The sequence below is a fragment of the Cherax quadricarinatus genome, chromosome 3 (genome assembly GCF_038502225.1).
Source record: "Cherax quadricarinatus isolate ZL_2023a chromosome 3, ASM3850222v1, whole genome shotgun sequence".
NCBI lineage: Eukaryota > Metazoa > Arthropoda > Malacostraca > Decapoda > Parastacidae > Cherax > Cherax quadricarinatus.
Window position 1 is genome coordinate 21,126,082 of NC_091294.1, and position 21,833 is coordinate 21,147,914.

General features: G+C 38.2%; 1 protein-coding gene across 1 annotated transcript in view; it reads right to left on the reverse strand.

Annotated features, from left to right (window-relative positions):
• The window catches only part of LOC128706583 (intermembrane lipid transfer protein Vps13-like), a 246,293-nt gene that overhangs the window by 105,752 nt on the left and 118,708 nt on the right, over positions 1-21,833 (reverse strand). The window contains exon 8 of the mRNA XM_070090639.1: positions 9,716-9,894. Coding sequence (XP_069946740.1) covers positions 9,716-9,894 — 179 coding nt within the window. The remainder of the gene's footprint in view (positions 1-9,715; positions 9,895-21,833) is intronic.

The window sequence follows — 21,833 nt, forward strand, 5'->3', positions numbered from 1 at the left end:
TTCCCAGACAAATAGGTCAAGAGGGAAACAAGTACACATTACATATGTTCTGTAATGTATCAACCAGAGGTTATGACACTGTAGCTTACATGAGTAATACTGAAGGAAGTACACTAATTACTACAAAGGCCAGGGTAGCACCCTTGAAGGTCAGAACAGTACCACAGCTGGAACTAGCAACACACTATGTAGGTACAAAATTAGCTGTCTATTTCAAGAAAGTACTTGATCATCTCACTATTGAAAAAACCATGATCTGGAGTGATGATAAAGCAGTTCTCCAGTGGTTAAGAAATAATAAGAGTAAGTTGGTCTATGTATAGAACAGAGTAGCAGAAATAAGAGATATGCAGAGAGATCACCTCTCTCTCTCTCCACATCTCTGCCCAAGAGAATCCAGCTGACATGTTATGTGGTGTTCCACTCAAGAAATTTGTGGATAATATATTATGGCTCCACAAACCAATGTGGCTCTCTAATGAAAATAACTGGCCATGACAAAAAGCTCACATTATGCCAGAAGAAACAGTGTGCTTGAACACAACAGAAATAATCTGTGTAAATACTGCAGACACAACAGAAATAATCTGTGTAAATACTGCAGACACAACAGAAATAGTCACTGATCGATCCAAATACTCTTAAGAGTTACAACTCTTACCTTTAAATTCATTAAAGGGATAAAAGCTAATTATGAATGCCTTGAACCCATTATATACTGGGTGAAACTAATACAGTAAGGTGTTTTCTCTACAGAGTATAAATTTCTGGAAACACAAGATGAATCCCCAAAGAAACCTGATATTATTAATTCTTTAGGACTTTATCTCGACTCAGAAAAGATTATAAGATGTCGAGGAAGAATTCATAATTCTTCACTACCTAAAGAAGCCATACATCCAATATTGATCCCTAAGAATCATTGGCTAACAAAACTGACTGTTCAAAACGCCCACAGTAACGTGTTACATGGTGGGGTAGCTGACACAGTTGGTCATATACGACAATCCTATTAGATACTTTCGGGTCGACAAAGTGTGAAAAAACAAATAAGGCACTGCATTACTTGTTGTCACTATGATATGCAAGAATGTCAGTATCCGGGTCCACCTCCATATCCCTCTGAAAGAGTTTGTCATGTCACTCCATTTGAGGTGACAGGTGTAGATTACACTGGACCAATAATTTTAACCAAAACAGTAGGCAAAGTTCCAACTGTTTGATCGGCGACAGGTACAACAAATGCTGAATCAATGCAGCTGTCATTGGAGATGCATTCCTCCTAAATCTCCATGACACGGTGGATTTTATGAAAGAATGATTGGCATCGTAAAATGTTATTTAACCCTTTCAGGGTTGGTGCCGTACTAGTACGGCTTGCATGCCAGGGTTGGTGTCGTACTAGTATGCATAAATTCTAGCACCTTCATATCTAGCGAGAGAAAGCTGGTAGGCCTACATATGAAAGAATGGGTCTGTGTGGTCAGTGTGCACAGTATAAAAAAAAAGTCCTGCAGCACACAGTGCACAATGAGAAAAAAAGTCTCCAACCATGTTTTTCGTTTAAAGCAGCAACTTTGAAGTGTATTTTCGTATGCTATTTATGGTTGTATTCTAGTTTTCCTGGTCTCATTTTATAGAATGGAAAACATTATGGAAATGGACATGATTTTTATTGGTTTCACAATGAAAAGTACCTTGAAATTGAGCTCAAAGTAGCAGAAATGTTCGATTTTTGCCAAAGTTAAAAAGTAAATAAATCAAGCCATGCATCCAATACACGTCAACTGGTGAGTTTAATATTCTTTCACATGAGTGCTGATATTATTTATACCATTTCTACACTAATGTGAGAATAAAAATTCAAAATGGAAAGCAAAAGAAATGTAACAGAGGCCTGGGGATGTGACTAATGAACAGAGGAAATGTTATTTTAGTGCCAGGAATGTCTGTCTTGTTTATTCTGGACCCTATTTGGAAATTGGCATCTTTTGAAATTTGTGTGAAATTAGCAAAATTGCCAGTTTTGGACCACTTCATTGGATAGTTGAATTCGGTAAATGGGTGTTTTCTTGTACTCATTCGATAGAAAAAATGGAGTTCTAGCAAAATAGTTATGATTTTTGTCGACCGGTACATTGGAATTGGCTGAAAGTAGGGCTCAAAGTTGGTGAAATCGCCGATGCGTAAACATCGTGACCACTAACTTCGCGAGTGCATAATTCCCTAAGTTTTCCATCAAATTTCATACTTTTTGTGTCATTATGATCGGGAAAAGATTCTCTATTATTTCATAGGAATTTTTTTTTTTTCGAAAAGTTTCCGACCCTGAGAACAAGTTTAGGGGAGGGCCTGCTGACCCTGAAAGGGTTAAGGAAGACTCTTCATCATCAGAGAATTGACTTAGAAGAATGTTGTATAGTCATGACTGAAACAGAAAATAGTCAACGACAGACCTCTAACTTATGTTACCGATTATCTGGACAATTTAGAAGTGTTAAATCCATCTCATTTACTCCATGGCAGAAGGCTCGAACCTGTTCCTCCCATGAATGATAAAGATATCATGGAGGATCCGACATATTTCAAACCTGAGTAACTTAGACGTAAATTTAAACACCTTAATAAAATGACTGAACGTTGGGAGAAAATTTGGTGAGAAGACTATCTTACTTCATTGAGAGAACACTTCTATGGAGCTGGTGTTCCTGAAAATTATGCGTCTTTAAGAACTGGTAACAGTGATTATTGACAATTATGGTCTTAGGTCCCAATGGCCTCTTGGAAAAATTGTGACCATATATCCTGATGCAAATGGAGTCATCAGGACAGTTAATGTTTCAAGCAAAGGTGTAGTGCATAAGCAGACAATAGATAAACTAGTGCCATTAGAACTACACAGTGTTGAAAAGAAAATTAGTGATTCTCCAGAACCCCACAGACTAAAGCTGTTCAGAAAAGACCAGCAGCAGTGGTGGCGAGTGAGAAAATCAAATTAATGTTAAGTGATGAATAGTTCACCTGCAGCAAACCTCCGCTGTTGGGAAGCAGAGCTTAAGGCTCTGTGGCATCTTCAGATTACTTTAAACCCAACCAGGGGAAACATTAATGCCAGGATAATGAACAAAGAACACTGATCCGTGCATTTTTGTGCATAAAAGAGCTTCAACGGACACAGCAGAACAATTACAGAGAACTGTGATCAGTTTCTTTCGTGATATGACTGTGAACAATAGACAAATCTTGATGAACAGTGTGTAAACAGTGAGTGTTGCGCATTTCCCAACGGAGTGGAAGACAGTGTGACATTCTTCAAAGAACAAGTCTGCTTCAATAAAGACAGCGGATATCCAGGTGTATTTATGGGTTAGCTACAAATACCTCGGTACGTCTGATAAACATGATATTGGTTAGGCTGGCTGCACAGCGAATATCTAATTCATGTCTTATTTGATGGTACCATACCTGCGGGCTTTTGAACCCAAACCAGAACGTGTAACTTCAGCAATCAGTTTCCGAGATATGCTGAATAACATCCCCTAGGGGTAATTATATTTATAATTAATTATCCCTTAGAGCTCCATGGTTGTAGAACAACTGTTTCACATCAAAAGTACCTACTTGTAGAAGCCGAGATAGGCAGAGACAGCGACAAAGCTAAGTATCTTCATTGTTGATACCTAGTTTAGTATTTGTTCTACAAGTTTATTTTAACCATAATTTGGAGAGAGAAATTATACCATACACTTATGCTTCTTCTTTGCTGTTCCAGGATCACTTGTATTCATCTTGGGCATCAATGTTACTATCCAAAGATGACACGGGATAAGGAAAAGATCAAAAGTTGATTCATAACACAGGCTGATGTGTAACGGATGTTTATAAATGAAGCAATGGGTGAGGAAGGTTGTGTACATAATGTAGGCCTTCCCATATGACAATAGACATACCCCAGGGCTCATTGTGAGGCAGAAGGAAAGATTGTGGTGCATGCCACATTTGTCCCTACACGTACTCCACCATGTATACTGATTTTTTACGGTGTGTTCATTGAAAACATATTAACAGATCATATTATTTGGCAGCCTACTGTAAGGTAGACCATTATATTACACGGTAGTTACGTTTCTGAAAATGTCATGTTAGATAAAGTGAAGAACTTGTGGGAAAAATAGGGTTACATTTCAGAGAGCCCCCAAATATTCTCTCTACATGTCCGAACCACCTCAACAACCCTTCCTCAGCCCTCTGGATAATAGTTTTGGTAATCCCACACCTTCTAATTTCTGAACTACGAATTCTCTGCATTATATTCACACCACACATTGCCCTCAGACATGACATCTCCACTGCCTCCAGCCTTCTCCTTGTTGCAACATTCATTACCCATGCTTCACACACATACAAGAGTGTTGGTACAATTATACTCTCATACATTCCCCTCTTTGCTTCCACAGACTAAGTTCTTTGTCTCCACAGACTCCGAAGTGCACCACTCACCCTTTTCCCCTCATCAATTCTGTGAGTCACCTCATCCTTCACAGACCCATCAACTGACATGTCCACTCCTAAATATCTGAATACATTCACCTCCTCCATACTCTCTCCCTCCAATCTGATATCCAATCTTTCGTTACCTAATCTTTTTATCCTCATAACCTTACTCTTTCCTATATTCACTTTTAATTTTCTTCTTTTACATACCCTACCAAATTCATCCACCAACCTCTGCAACTTCTCTGCAGAATCTCCCAAAAGCACCGTGTCATCAGCAAAGAGCAACTGTGACAACTCCCACTTTGAGTCTGATTCTTTATCTCTTAACTCCACACCTCTTGCCAAGACCCTCGTATTGACTTCTCTTACAACCCCATCTATAAATATATTCAACAACCACGGTGACATCACACATCCTAGTCTAAGGCCTACTTTTACTGGGAAAAAATCTCCCTCTCTCCTACATACTCTAACCTAAGCCTCACTATCCTCGTAAAAATTCTTCACTGCTTTCAGTAACCTACCTCCAATACCATACGCCTGCAACATCTGCCACACTGCCCCCCTATCCAGCTTGTCATATGCCTTTTCCAAATCCATAAATGCCACAAAAACCTCTTTACACTTATCTAAATACTGTTCACCTATATGTTTCACCGTAAACACTAGGTCTACACACCCCCCACCTTTCCTAAAGCCTCCTTGTTCATCTGCTCTCCTACTCTCCATCTTACTTTTAATTCTTTCAATATTAACTCTACAATACACTTTACCAGATATACTAAACAGACTTATTCCCCTATAATTTTTGTACTCTCTTTTGTCCCCTTTGCCTTTATACAAAGGAACTATGCATGCTCTCTGCCAATCCCTTGGTATCTTACCCTCTTCCATACATTAATTAAATAAAAGCACCAACCACTCCAAAACTATATCCCCACCTGCTTTTAACATTTCTATCTTTATCCTATCAATCCAAGCTGCCTTACCCCTTTTCATTTTACCCAATGCCTTACAAACTTCTCACACACTCACAACTGGTTCTTCCTCACTCCTGCAAGATGTTATTCCTCCTTGCCCTATACACGAAATCACAGCTTCCCTATCTTCATCAACATTTAACAATTCCTCAAAATATTCCCTCCATTTCCCTGAACCTCTAACTCTCCATTTCATAACTTTCCCCTCCTATTTTTAACTGTCAAATCCATTTGTTCCCAAGGCTTTCTCAATTTATTAATCTCACTCCAAAACTTTTTCTTATTTTCAACAAAATTTGTTGATAACATCTCACCCACTCTCTTATTTGCTCTCTTTTTACATTGCTTCACCACTCTCTAAACCTCTCTTTTCCTTTCCATATACTCATCCCTCCTTGCATCACTTCTACTTTGTAAAAACCTCTCATATGCTAACTTTTTCACGCTAACTATTCTCTTTATATCACCATTGCACCTCTTCTTCCCTCCCGCACCCACTTTCCTGTAACCACAAACTTCTGCTGAACACTAACACTACATTCTTATACCTACCCCATACATCTTCAACCCCATTGCCTATACTCTCACTAGTCCATCTATCCTCCAATAATTGTTTATATCTTACCCTAACTGCCTCCTCTTTTAGCTTATACACCTTCACCTCACTCTTACTTGCAACTTCTATTTTCCTTATAAGCCATCTACCTTTTACTCTCACTGTAGCTACAACTAAAAAGTGATCTGATATATCTGTGACCCCTCTACAAACATGTACATCCTGAAGTCTACTCAACAGTCTTTTATCTACCAATATGTAGTCCAACAAACTACTGTCATTATGCCCTACGTCATATACTGTATACTTATTTATTCTCTTTTTCTTAAAATATGAAAGGGCTTCCATTATAATTTACACCTGGCACCTCAAACTTACCTACCACATCCTTTCTAAATGTTTCTTCTACTTTAGCATTTAGGTCCCCTACTACAATTACTCTCTCACTTGGTTCAAAGGTTCCTATACATTTGCTTAACATCTCCCAAAATCTCTCTCTCTCTCCTCTACACTCCTCTCTTCTCCAGGTGCATACATGCTTATTATGACCCACTTTTTGCATCCAATCCTTATTTTAATCTATATAATCCTTGAATTTACACACTTATATTCCCTCTTCTCCTTCCATAACTGATCCTTCAACAATATTGCTACCCCTTCCTTAGCTCTAACTCTCTCAGATACTCCTGACTTAATCCCATTTATTTCTCCCCACTGAAACTTGCCTACCCCCTTCAGCCTTGTTTCGCTTAGGGCCAGGACATCTAACTTCTCTTATTCATAACATCAGCAATCATCTCTTTCTCATCATCCGCACTACATCCATGCACATTCAAGCATCCCAGTAATTATGAATTAGTTTTTAGTTTTAACTTGTTTGTTCAGGTAGTGAAACTGCCTGTCTTAAGTTTGTATAGCTATAGTACAGGGTCACATCAACCCTCCCCACACATTACCATATAAACAAGCAATGACAAATATAATGAGCAGAAAACTTGATTTTTCAGTTTTAAGAAATTACAAAGCTTTATAAAAAAATTTGGTTGGAAACTTTAATTTTCCCTACATGTTCTTCAGTTCATTTTAGATAGTTTTTACTTAGACTCCACTTTCAGGAAGTTAACTGTCTTCACTGACTGGCAACTGCAAGTAAAAATTTTTTAAAAACTATTTTCATCCTTCCTGTAAATATTTTAAGCCGATGAATAACGATTATATGCACTTTCACCACTCTTACAATTTTACAAATCTAGTCAGCAAATGTAATACTGCAAATGTACAGGTGCTCCTCGACTTATGAATGTTAGACTTAAAATATTTCAAGTTTATGATAGTGCAAAAGCAATTACTTTGGAGATGAAACATAAGATAATTATCCAGCAAGAAGGCAGCAGCTCCATAACTACTACTATACCTTTTCAACAAACCGGCCATATCCCACCAAAGCAGGGTGGCCCAAAAAGAAACAAAAGTTTCTCTTTTTAACCCTTTGGGGGTTTCGGACGTACTAGTACGGCTTATGACCCAGGGTTTTTGATGTACTAGTACGCCTAAATTCTAGTGCCCTCAAATCTAGTGAGAGAAAGCTGGTAGGCCTACATATGAAAGAATGGGTCTATGTGGTCAGTGTGCGCAGTATAAAAAAAATCCTGCAGCACACAGTGCGTAATGAGAAAAAAAAAACTTGGACTGTGTTTTTGGATTAAAACAGCGACTTTGCATTGTATTTTTGTATGGTATTTATTGTTGTATTCTAGTTTTCTTGGTCTCATTTTATAGAATGGAAGACATGATACAGAAATTGAGATGATTTTGACTGGTTTTACAATGAAAAGTACCTTGAAATTGAGCTCAAAGTAGCAGAAATGTTCGATTTTTACCAAAGTTCAAAAGTAATGATAATGTTGACAATTCTGACACAACAGTAGCTAATGTAAAAATTGCTGCTAATATTAATAATGATGGTATTGCTGAAGTAGCCTTACCTGTGTTACAGGTAAAAATTGATGATAAAAAGCATAAATCAAAAACTGTAAATGCATTATTGGACCATGCTAAGCATCCAATACACATCAACTGGCGAGTCTAATATTCTTTCACAAGTGCGCTGATATTATTTATGCCATTTCTACACTAATGCAGTAGTCTGCATAACAGTAAATCTTATTTTTTTTTTTTGTAAGAATAAAAACTCAAAGTGGAAAGCCAAAGAAATATAAGAGGGGCCTGGGGATGAGACTAACGAACAGAGAACTTGTTATTTTAGTGCCAGAAATGTCTTTCTTGTTTATTCTGGACCCTATTCGGAAATTGGCGTCTTTTGAAATTTGTGTGAAATTGGCAAAATTGCTAAATTCTGACCACTTTATTGGATAGTTGAAATCGGTAAATGGGTGGTTTCTTGTACTCATTCAATAGAAAAAATGGAGTTCTAGCAAAATAGTTATGATTTTTGTCGACTAGTACACTGGAATTGGCCAAAAATAGGGCTCAAAGTGGGCAAAATCGCCGATGCATAAACATCGTTGAGACCACTAACTTTGCGAGAGCATAATTCCGTAAGTTTTCCATCAAATTTCATACTTTTGGTGTCATTATGATCGGAAAAAGATTCTCCAACTTTTCATAAGAAAAAATAATTTTTTTTTTGTTTTGAAATTTGGCCGACCCTGAGAACAAATCTCTGAGAGGATCTGCCAACCCCCAAAGGGTTAATTTTGGTAATGTATACAGGAGATGGGGTTACTAGCCTCTTGCTCCTGGCATTTTAGTTGCCTCTTACAACACACATGGCTTACAGAGAAAGAATTCTGTTCCACTTCCTGTAACTTATATTCATTTATTTATTTTTCAATACTGGTACTAAATTATTTAGTTACTATTTTATTCATTCATTCAGTGCTAGTAGTTATTTAATTACTTGTACAGCACTGTAAATTTCAGCATACAACTTACAGTATTTGTCTATGCCCTCTAAACATATTCTGTACTGACATTTGATTAGCAGCATACTGTTCAAGGAGTTGGTAAAAGCTTACTGGATTATATAGTGCACTTGGAAATTCTACTGTCTTAGAGAAAATATTTTTTTTTAGTAAACCATGCTCTCTCTCTCGATTCAAAATATTTTCTGCACTTTACATTCTGTTAACACCTTTATGCTACTCTCTTCATGATGTTCAATGGCAATCAGTGTAATCTTTTCTTCAACTAGTTTTCAGATACTGTACAAGAGAGCAACTGCTTGTAGCTCAGTAACAGTGTATTCTGAACATTAAAATGGTATAAAATACCGACAGATTGTTAGGTAAGACACATATGCAACAGTTAGGTATCTTTATTTCGAAATAAATATCTCTAAATAAAGATACCTAACTGTTGCATGTGTGTCTTACCTAACAACAGTGTATTCTGCTCAACTGTAGAACAGAGGTTTGATCCAAGGGTGGGTGGAAACAATGGATGTATGTTCTTATATCTGCTGCCTATTCATCCAACAGTACATAATTACTGTACCTAGACCTAGATGTTAGCTGACTGTTGTGAGTGGCATCCTGGAGTGTGGTAGTATATCTTACATGGGGCTAGGCTTCAAAATAAGCTGAGATAGAAAAACACCTCTTAGCCGTAAATTCATCAGTGTAATAACTATTTATCAAAGGCTCGTTATGAAGAAACTTACCGAGTAAAGGTCAGGTGACATTTCAGCTGCTGGGAACAGAACATCTAGGACAGCAAATACAAATGGTAATTCCACTTTCACATGGAATTCCTGTATGAGAACTGCCAGGTACTTAAACTGTGTGAAGAGTGGTGATGTCATCCTCTGAGCAATACTCACTTCACAGAATGGTTTGGCAACTGAAAAATTAATAAATTTATTGAACACTCTCCAAGATACTATGTTACTGCATTATTGTTTCTGTAACCCTTTCAGGAAAACTTACTTTAAGCTAATTAATTTAAACAAAATACCTGCTACTGCAGTCTTTACCAATTCCTCATATCACTCAACTGCTTCTACAGGAGAATGAAATCAGCTTCCTGCATCATAAACATTTTAACCACGTCACCTTACATTAAGTAGGTGGTTTCTAGAATAAAAATGTGCAATACAGGAAAGCCTCAATTAGTATGAATAATGAATCCTGCTAAATGATCACATTAACTGAACTCGTACTATTCGAAGCTGATGTACAGTAGACCGTCGTTTAACACGGTAGTTAAGTTCCTGAAAATGTTGTGTTAGACAAAACCTTGTAAGACAAACTGAAGAACTTATGGGAAAAATAGGGTTACGTTTCTGTGAGCCCCCAAAAAGCCAAAACTTTTTTTTAGACCAACAGATCTTACAAAATAAAAGTGAATATGTAATTGTAGTTTACTGTCGTGATATATTACTGCTTAAGACTACAAATGCAATAGAAATAATAGTATTTCTTACCTTAAATTGTGGGTAATAGTGTTTGTGGATGATTGTGAAGAGAGTGGATAGAGATGGTGTGGCCCTATTGGGCTGAGGTGGATGGTTGTTGGTTGTTGGCAGAAGTGGATGGCAGAGGTTCTGGTACTGAAGTCGATGGTTGTATTGGATTGTGCACAAATTCTGTAAAGGATCTCTAGGCTCTTTTACCCTGCAGTACATTATACAACTCATAGTAAGGCATCATCAGCTGGTCTAGACCCTGTTTCAAAGCACTGCTTCTATATTTGTCTAGGTCCTCTTCAGTGAAAAAGTCTGCAACTTTACCAATAATATGGAACTGCTCACGTAACTGCTGCAATATTAACTGTTTTTCTTCAGGTTCTTCTTCATTTTCTTCTGTTATCTCCCTCCCTTGTATATGTGCATCGAGCTCTACCAACATTTCCTCTGGACTCTTGCCTTCGTCAACATTATCTTCTAAGAGTTCATTCACATCATCTTCATTCATATCTTCAAAACCATCACCTGGTAATCTCCTTTCCAGCTAAACAATTTCCTGAACCTGACTCTCAAGCAAGGGAAAACCAGTGAAAGAATTAACTACAGAAGGCCATAACTTTCCCCAGCCTGTACTTAATGTTGATTGGGGCACTTCATTCCATGCACTTCTAGCATAGCTGATGGCATCTGCAATGTTAAATTTATTCCAGAAGCTTGGTACTGCCAGGTTGGATTCAGAGTCCACTGACTGAGTCCATTTTTTTGTGTAGTTATACCTGAATGACTTAATAACTCCCCAATCCAGTGGTTGTATTAGAGATGTTGGAGGTAAAAATGCAACTTATACATGTGGGGTCACATCCAGCAAAGCTTGTGGATGAGAACGGAAATTATCAAGAATGAAGAGAGCCTTGAATGCAAAGTTCTTGCTGTGAAGATAAATCTCGACTTCAGGAATAAAGTGATGTTTAAACCAGTCAATAAATATTCCCTGTCATCGATGCTGACTGGTTTGACCTCCAAATTACTGGTAATGTGTTTTTATCTACACCTTTCAAAGCATGAGGATTCTTAGAGTGGTAAATAACCATGGGCTTCCACTTGAAACCACACGGCGCATTACCGCAAAGGAGCAAGGTGAAGCGATCCTTTGCTGTCTTGAAGCCTGGTGCACTTATCTCTTGCTGACTGATTTAAGTTCGTGTTGGCATTTTTTAAAAAAAACACTTGTCTCGTCAGCATTAAATGCTTTATGTGGCTCATAGCCACCCTCAGAAATAATTTTCTGGAATTCAGCAGGGAAATTATTTACTGCTGTATGATCAGCTGAAGCACTTTCACCAGAAAACTTAATACAGTGGAACCTTGACTTACGAGTTTAATCCGTTCCAGGAGCTAGCTCGTAACTCTTGCCTGGACCCATCCTGGATAGATCTGTCATTTCAGCAGAGCCTTCAACACAGGAGGGATGTGGGTGGCCTTACTGTTATGTACAAGGCCAATATTGTCAAAGTACCACACTTGGATCCACTTCGAGGACAGCGTGAAACAAGCTTTTATGCCACAAGACGGGCAGAAAGCAGCAACTTCACTCTGGCTGTACCCTTCTCCAGAACTTCACTCCATCTGAGATCCTATATACCCAGGATGACTCGAGTATGGAACACATTCGTACAGCATAATGATGTCAACAAGATAAAGTAAAGTCAGTTGATCAAACGAAAATGCTGGCCCACAGATGGCTCCAACTTCATCCTGCTCCCTACTTGTATGTCTCATAACAATAAAAATGCTTTCAAATGAGCTGATGTAGGTAACAGCTCTTAGCTTGCCAATAGTTAGGAATCCTTAACCTGTCAATAAAGCTAGGGATCCTTAACCTTGTCAAACCCTGTGTAAAAAAAAAAAAAAAAAAAAAAAAAAAAAAAAAAAAAAAAAAAAAAAAAAAAAAAAAAAAAAAAACTCAGTTTACTAGTATATCAAATTAATTTTCCTCATTGAAATTATCTGAAAAGCCTTAATTCACTCCTGGACTCTGGAGAGATGAGAAAAAATACTTGAATATGACGCTATTATCAATTGTATGGCTTATTTAGGTAAGAGGTAAGAGCAGCATGCCAAAGCCACTTGTATGCATAGCATTACGGGCTGGCTTAAAATTAACTTAAGATTAACTAAGCAATGATGTAATCAGTGATAAAACATTATTGTAAACAGATAACAATAAAGCACAAATGAGTATTACAAAGACAGGTCATATGGTTGCATTCATTGCTGTACATTCAGTAGAATGGAGTATTCTGTTAGGTAGTGCATTTAAAAAATAACAAAGTTAGATTGGGTCTTGGGTTTAACATTTATGTGATATAATTGTGAGAAGCATTTAAGATATACAATTTATAAGGTTCAGTTATTCAGTATTTATTTGGTTTTGGGTGAGTAAGTGATCTTTGAGAAGAGACTTGATTTTATAAACAGGTAATGAATTCCAGATTTTAGGGCCTTTTATGTGCATTGAGTTTTTGCATAGCGGGAGATGGACACGAGGAACATCAAAGAGTGATCTGTGCCTTGTATTTATCTATCACAATTCATTTAACATGACATAATAAACATTATAATTAGCACAAACATGATATATACTCTACAATGAATAAAATAGGCCATAATATGGTGGCAGAGGCAACAGCAGAAGTATTTGCCATTTTGGTCCCAATCTGACTAGAGTATGTATCTTCCCATGTTCTTACTGTAAGAGAAAATGGAGTATTTTTGAGGCTAACTGCAGTAGATCACTAGTTTTCTTAGGAAAACACTGAAACAATGTATTTATAAATAAGAAATATCATATAAAAACTGTTTATATAAAGTGTGGGTGGGGGATGCTGAAGGAGGGGGATGTTGATGGAAATCATCATCATTTTCTTCTCAGCACTGCCCTTAGCACTTCTTTTCTTAGGACCCATGGTAGGAAAAAGAAATTTGGCCAAATGACTGTAAAAAATGCAAACAAGCACGAGAGAACTGCTCCCACAGTTCTCTCATTTGATAAAATGGAAAACATATTATAGAAATAGAGGTGATTTTGATTGGTTTTACTATGAAAAGAACCTTGAAATGGTGCTCAAATTAAGGGAAATGTTTGATTTTTGTCGTTGTTCAAAAGTAAACAAATGATGTCATTCTCCAATAAATGTCCAAGTAGCCATACTAATATGCAGTCATGAATGGGTTGACATTATTTATACAATTATTACAAAGGCAAATACTACCCTCAGTTTATTTTCATATCTTAGTGACTATATTGTGTGTGCAATTAGTGTATATTACAATTACATTATTGTTCAAGGGTCAAAACTATCTTTTGCTACCTACTACCAACTACCTCATATTATTTTTACTTTTTATAGTACAATAAATTGCTCAACTTATTATAACAAATCAGATCTTACTCCCAAATCAATATTATATCATAGTGACTATCTGTCAATTTAACTTTGTTTACCATTATTTATTTTAGTCCCTTATATATTTTCTCCTTTATTTTAACTTTATATAACAACCTTAGTTCACATATTCGCAACTGTTAAAATAATCAAGGTGCTATTCTCAGGTGCTAAAGTGTAATAAGTTCACTATTTTGCCATTATATTCCCTAGCTCATTTATTTGATCATCACTATTTGTTCACCACAAATTTTTTTTAGTCCCTTTTATATTGTCTCCTTTATTTTAGCTTTAAAGGACTACCTTAGCTCAAATTTTTTACATTTGTTAAAATAATTCAGGTGCTATTTTATAGCTTTAGAATATTTACTTTGTCTTATACTTAATTCTAACTATAGATTCACTATAAATCTTATGATAACAAGCATTGATCCTGATACCAACCTCTTATTGAATGACTTAAATGAATCAAACAGTAACTGTAACTACTACACAGCAGAACAATCAAAGGCACTTCTCACAGCCAACAACAACATAACTGTCTTTAACTACAATATTAGATCTTTAAGCAAACATTACGATGACCTCACAGCATTACTAAATTCCCTGCATGCCAGTATGTCCATCATTACTCTCGCCAAAACCTGGCTAAACCTGATACTACAGATGTCTATGCCATTCCTGGTTACACAGCCATACACAAATGTAGGCCAGATCAACAAGGGGGTGGCACAGCTATATACTACTCAGACCAACTAGAACGTATCACTAATACTTGCACAAGGTATGAACATGGGGAATATATAATAGCTAAATTCAAATCCAAATACCTACAAAAACCTCTCACAGTGATAAACATCTACAGAGTACCACAGTCAAACATTAGCCGTTTTAGTGAAAACCTAGGAAGTATGATAACTGATGCACACATGAACTAAGATCACTTACTACTCTCAGGTGACTTCAATATAAATCTCCTGCAAGACCAGGACCCACACGTTACTGAATTCACAAACACTGAGTAACTGCATGTTGCTACCAACAGTAACAAAACCTACAAGAGTTACAGAGACTAGTGTTTCCCTACTAGACCACATCTGGATCAACACCATATCCCCTTTAAAATCAGGCATAATCACAGATAATACCACAGACCACTACCCCACCTTCCTCATAACAAATCTTGGCAAATTACCCCAAGACACTACTAGAGTCACTTTCAGACTTCACAATGAGGCAGCCATTAATAACTTCACAGCAGCAGTGACAAACATTGACTGGCACACTGAGCTAGAAATCTATACAGATATTGACGAATGTATTAATAATTTTCTAAAAAAGACACAATACCTATACAACAAGCACTACCATAAAAAAACTAAACAGATGACAGCTAAGAGACTGAACAGTCCCTGGCTAACACCCAGCATCCTCAAATCCATAAATACAAAGCACTTATACGAAAAACAGTACAGAATGGGTCACATAACCAGAGACCAAACAAAACGTTGCTCGTCAATCCTAACCAGCCTGATAAGAAGGGCAAAAAAATTGTATTACGAGAACAGATTATCCAACTTACGAGGTGATATAAAAAAAGACCTGGAAACACTATCAGAAATTCTAGGAACAAAATAGATATCACGAAATAGCGAAATTGAATTAACAAAACCAGATGAACCCCAATTCCCACCAACTGAAACAGCAAACAGACTCAATAATTTCTTCTCCACAATAGGAAAAAGCCTAGCCAATAAAATCCCAAGCTCAGATACCCCACCCAATGACTACCTCACTGGTAACTACCCGAACACACTGTTCCTAACGTTGACTAACCCAACTGAAGTCTCCCTTATTAGCAACACACTAAAAAACAAGACAGGAGATTTAAATACCTTACCACCCTTTATATACAAAAAAGCATCACAAGTGCTATCACCAATCATTGCAACACTCTTTAACAAATCCATTGAATCCTCTACCTTCCCTACAGTTCTCAAAACAGCAAGGGTCACCCCAATACATAAAGGAGGAGACGACACAGACTTGAATAACTATAGGCCAATATCCAACTTACACCCTCTCTCTAAAATCTTCGATAAATTAATTCATAAGCGAATCTATTCCTACCTCATCTCCCACAACATACTCAACCCCTGTCAGTTTGGGTTCAGGCCTAATAAAAATACTAATGATGCTATTATACACATGCTAGAACACACATACACTGCAATAGAGAAAAAAGAAGTCCCACTGGGGATCTTCATTGACTTACGTAAAGCTTTTGATACAGTTGACCATGACTTGCACCACATAAAATTGTCACACTATGGTATAAGAGGGCACTTCCTCAACTACCTAAAGTCATACCTCAGCAACAGAAGCCAATATGTTTACACAAATGGGGCAAACTCTTCAGCACAGCCAATTACAGTCAGTGTTCCACAGGGAAGTGTCCTAGGCCCTCTTCTCTTTCTCATATACATAAATGACCTACCAAATGTATAGCAACTACTCAAACCCACACTATTTGCAGATGACACTACATACGTCTTCTCTCACCCTAGCCCAGTCACGCTAGCCAATACTGTAAATACCGAATTACAGAAAATATCTACCTGGATGAGGACTAACAAACTCTCTCTAAACATTGACAAAACCTACTTCATTCAGTTTGATAACAGAGCTACAGATGTCCCTCTTAACATAATGATAAACGGATCACCTATCACAAAACTCAGAGGGAAAATTCTTAGGAAGCTACCTTGATAATAGACTAAAATTTCAAACACATATACAACAAATTTCCCAAAAAATTTCCAAGACCGTAGGCATACTATCGAAGACACGGTACTATGTTCCACAGTCAGCCCTCATGGCCCTATATCACTCACTTATTTACTCCTATCTCACCTATGGAATTTGTGCATGGGGCTCAACAACAGTAAACCATCTCAGACCACTAATCACCCAACAAAAGGCTGCAGTCAGAATAACAAATTCCCAATACAGGCAGCACACTCCTCCAATATTCAAAACTCTAAACTTACTCACCATACAAAACATCCATATACTTATTACTGCACCTACTACATACATAGAACACTTAACTCTGATATAAACCCTCCCCTCAAACGTCTCCTTACCAACCTCAACAGAACACATGACCATAACACAAGGCACAGATCACTCTTTGATATTCCTCATGTCCATCTCACGCTATGCAAAAACTCAATGCACATAAAAGGCCCTAAAATCTGAAATTCATTACCTGTTAATATAAAAGAAACACTGTGTTTATAAATTCAAGTCTCTTCTCAAAAATCACTTACCCACAACTAAATAAATACTACTGAATAATTGTATCTCATAAAGTGTATCTCATAAATGTTTCATATTATTGTATCTCATAAATGTCTAGGTAGTAGGTTGGTAGACAGCAACCACCCAGGGAAGTACTACCATCCTGCCAGATGACTGTGAAACAGAAACCTTTAACTGTTTTGCATGATGGCAGGATTGCTGGTTTCTTTTTCTGTCTCATAAACACGCTAGATAACAGGGATATCTTGCTACCCCTACTTACACTTTGGTCACACTTCACAGACATGCACATGCATGCATGCATGCAATATATATATATATATATATATATATATATATATATATATATATATATATATATATATATATATATATATATATATATATATATATATATATATATATATATATTTTTACTAATAGGAATATTTTATTACATAATATGGTACAGAAGATTTAAGAGATACATTATTGATATAAAGGTGGCATATACGGTACATGTTGTTACCGATTATAAGGTGAAAATCTCATCCAGCTCCTCAGAGCTGGGGCGTGTGCCCAAAATACAGCAGGCATTACCCCTTTGAACAGCCGCACTGAGCCGCTGGAACAGAAAACTAGCTGCCCTGGGATCCCTAGTTACCCTGATGAGTCTTTTTCCCAGCTCCTTAAGGAATTTAGATGCACTCTTTCCCCATGAGCCAAGGGTCTCTGAGCCTATGGGAACAAACATATAATGATGGGCAAGTTCTCCATATTTTCTAGACTTTTGGGACTCCCTGAAGCTGGCAGCTGCCCCTCCTTCCTCCCTGGTGTATTGGAGATAGGTATCAGCCAAGGTAGATGCACATGTATAGTCCCACACCACCTGCTTCCCATCTGTCCAGGCTTGAAGGGTGATACCATCTGGACGCTTCTGGCTGCCATCAGATCTGCATAGTTGGGGTGGCTCCCTTACTGCTGGGCATCCAGCTGTTGTGAGGCTCCTCTTGATAATGTTATTAACCTCCTCATGTCTTGCAATCTTTCCCTCGGATTTACGGCACACAAGACCATGGTACCCGAATCGGTCTGCTGCTTCACTGCCACAAATACACCTGTGTTCGGCGAGAATAGGGGCGGCAAGTCGAAGGGCAACACCGATGCGGATGGTCTGTGGGTCGAGACGTGTGCCAAGGCTGGAGTTGGGAACAGCCAACAGAAAGTCCCCAGCATGAGGGGCTCTCACTGCCAGGAGGCGGGCTCTATCCTTCCCTGACACACTCTGAAGCATTGTTGAGGCAATATTTTCCACTATTGGACCATCCCAGTGCGATTGTTTGTAGTTGTTGGGGGGAGCAGGTCTGGCTCCAGAGCCCGTTAGATTATCCCAGATCATTGCTCCGTCAATGAATTTTTGGTCCTGGACTCCTATCTTGTCCCTAAGATGTTCAGGGAGAATCGCTGCTACAAGCTATATTATATATATATATATATATATATTCTCCATGGGGAAGTGGAACAGAATTCTTCCTCCGTAAGCCATGCGTGTTGTAAGAGGCAACTAAAATGCCGGGAGCAAGGGGCTAGTAACCTCTTCTCCTGTATATATTACTAAATGTAAAAGGAGAAATATATACGGCCGGTGTGTTGAAAGAAGAAGATATATATATATATATACAGTGGACCCCCGCATAGCGAACGCCTTGCATAGCGAACAATCCGCATAGCGGACGCTTTGTTCGCTAAAATTTTGCCCCGCATAGTGGACAAAAACCCGCTCAGCGGCCTTCGTCCGAGACGCGTCCAATGTGCGCCCTCAGCCAGCCTCACATGTGCCGCCCGTGCCATTGTTTACCAGCCAGCCTCCGCGGTAACATTCAAGCATACACTCGGAATATTTCGTATTATTACAGTGTTTTCGGTGCTGTTTCTGGAAAATAAGTGACCATGGGCCCCAAGAAACCTTCTAGTGCCAACCCTACACCTCAAAGGGTAAGAATACTCATTGAAATGAAGAAAGAGATCATTGATAAGTATGAAAGTGGAGTACGTATCACCGACCTGGTCAGGTTGTACAAGAAACCAAAATCAACCATCTCTTCTATTGTGGGCAAGAAAACGGCAATCAAGGAAGCTGTTGTTGCCAAAGGTTTAACTGTGTTTTCGAAACAAAGATCGCAAGTGATGGAAGATGTTGAGAGACTCTTATTGGTGTGGATAAATGAAAAACAGCTAGCAGGAGATAGCGTCTCTCAAGCGATCATATGTGAAAAGGCTAGGAAGTTGCATGACGATTTAATTAAAAAAATGCCTGCAACTAGTGATGATGTGAGTGAATTTAAGGCCAGCAAAGGTTGGTTTGAGAGATTTAAGAAGCGTAGTGGCATCCATAGTGTGATACGGCATGGTGAGGCTGCCAGTTCGGACCACAAAGCGGCTGAAAAATATGTGCATGAATTCAAGGAGTACATAGAAACTGAAGGACTGGAACCTGAACAAGTGTTTAATTGTGATGAAACAGGCCTGTTCTGGAAGAAAATGCCAAGCAGGACCTACATTACTCAGGAGGAAAAGGCACTCCCAGGACATAAGCCTATGAAAGACAGGCTTACTTTGTTGATGTGTGCCAATGCTAGTGGTGATTGCAAAGTTAAGCCTTTATTAGTGTATCACTCTGAAACTCCCAGAGCGTTCAGGCAAAAGAATGTCCTCAAGGATAATTTGTGTGTGCTGTGGAGGGCAAACAGTAAGGCATGGGTCACTAGGGAATTTTTCTATAACTGGTTACACCATGCATTTGCCCCCAATGTGAAAGATTACCTAACTGAAAAGAAATTAGACCTTAAGTGCCTCCTGGTGTTAGACAATGCCCCTGGTCATCCTACAGACGTGGCAGAGCGACTTTATGGGGACATGAGCTTCATTAAGGTGAAGTTTTTTGCCTCCTAATACCACTCCTCTCCTGCAGCCCATGGACCAGCAGGTCATTTCCAACTTCAAGAAACTGTACACAAAAGCTCTGTTTCAAAAGTGCTTTGAAGTGACCACAGACACTCGATTGACTCTAAAAGAGTTTTGGAAGGATCACTTTAATATCCTCAATTGTGTAAACCTTATAGGTAAGGCTTGGGAGGGAGTGACTAAGAGAACCTTGAACTCTGCTTGGAAGAAACTGTGGCCAGAATGTGTAGACAAAAGGGATTTTGAAGGGTTTGAGGCTAACCCTGAGAGGAGTAGTATACCAGTTGAGGAATCAATTGTGGAATTGGGGAAGTCCTTGGGGTTGGAGGTTAGTGGGGAGGATGTGGAAGAGTTGGTGGAGGAGGACAATGAAGAACTAACCACTGATGAGCTGATAGATCAACTTCAAGAGCAAGAGGCCAGACCTGGGGAAACTGGTTCAAAGGAGGGGAGAGAGAAATTGAAGGAATTGCCTACTTCAAAGATTAAGGAAATGTGTGCAAAATGGCTTGAAGTGCAAACCTTTTTTGATGAAAATCACCCTCACACAGCTATTGCAAGCCGTGCTGGTGACTGTTACAATGACACTGTTGTGAACCACTTTAGACAAATCATAAAGGAACGAGAGGTACAGGCCACTATGGACAGATATGTTGTGCGAAAGAAGTCCAGTGACTCTGAAGCTGGTCCTAGTGGCATTAAAAGAAGAAGGGAAGTAACCCCAGAAAAGGACTTGCTACCTCAAGTCCTAATGGAAGGGGATTCCCCTTCTAAACACTAACACTCTCTCTCCCCTCCTCCCATCCCATCAATCATCACCAGATCTTCAATAAAAGTAAGTGTCATGTAATTGTGCATGCCTTTTTCAGTTTGTGTGTACTAAAATTAACATTTTTTTGTGGTAAAAAAAATTTTTTTTCATACTTTTGGGTGTCTTGCACGGATTAATTTTATTTCCATTATTTCTTATGGGGAAAATTAATTCGCATAGCGAACATTTCGCATAACGGCCAGCCCTCTTGCACGGATTAAGTTCGCTATGCGGGGGTCCACTGTATATATATACATACATATATATTTATATATATATAAAACTATGCTTATATATATGACAAGAAACAGATGACCAAGTGAAAGAGTAATTGTGGTAGGGGACCTGAATGCTAAAGTAGGAGAAACTTTTAGAGAGGGTGTGGTAGGTAAGTTTGGGGTGCCAGGTGTAAATCATAATGGGAGCCCTTTGATTGAACTTTGTATAGAAAGGGGTTTAGTTATAGGTAATACATATTTTAAGAAAAAGAGGATAAATAAGTATACAAGATATGATGTAGGGCGAAATGACAGTAGTTTGTTGGATTATGTATTGGTAGATAAAAGACTGTTGAATAGACTTCAGGATGTACATGTTTATAGAGGGGCCACAGATATATCAGATCACTTTCTAGTTGTAACTACACTGAGAGTAAAAGGTAGATGGGATACAAGGAGAATAGAAGCATCAGGGAAGAGAGAGGTGAAGGTTTATAAACTAAAAGAGGAGGCAGTTAGGGAAAGATATAAAATAAACAGCTATTGGAGGATAGATGGGCTAATGAGAGCATAGGCAATGGGGTCGAAGAGGTATGGGGTAGGTTTAAAAATGTAGTGTTAGAGTGTTCAGC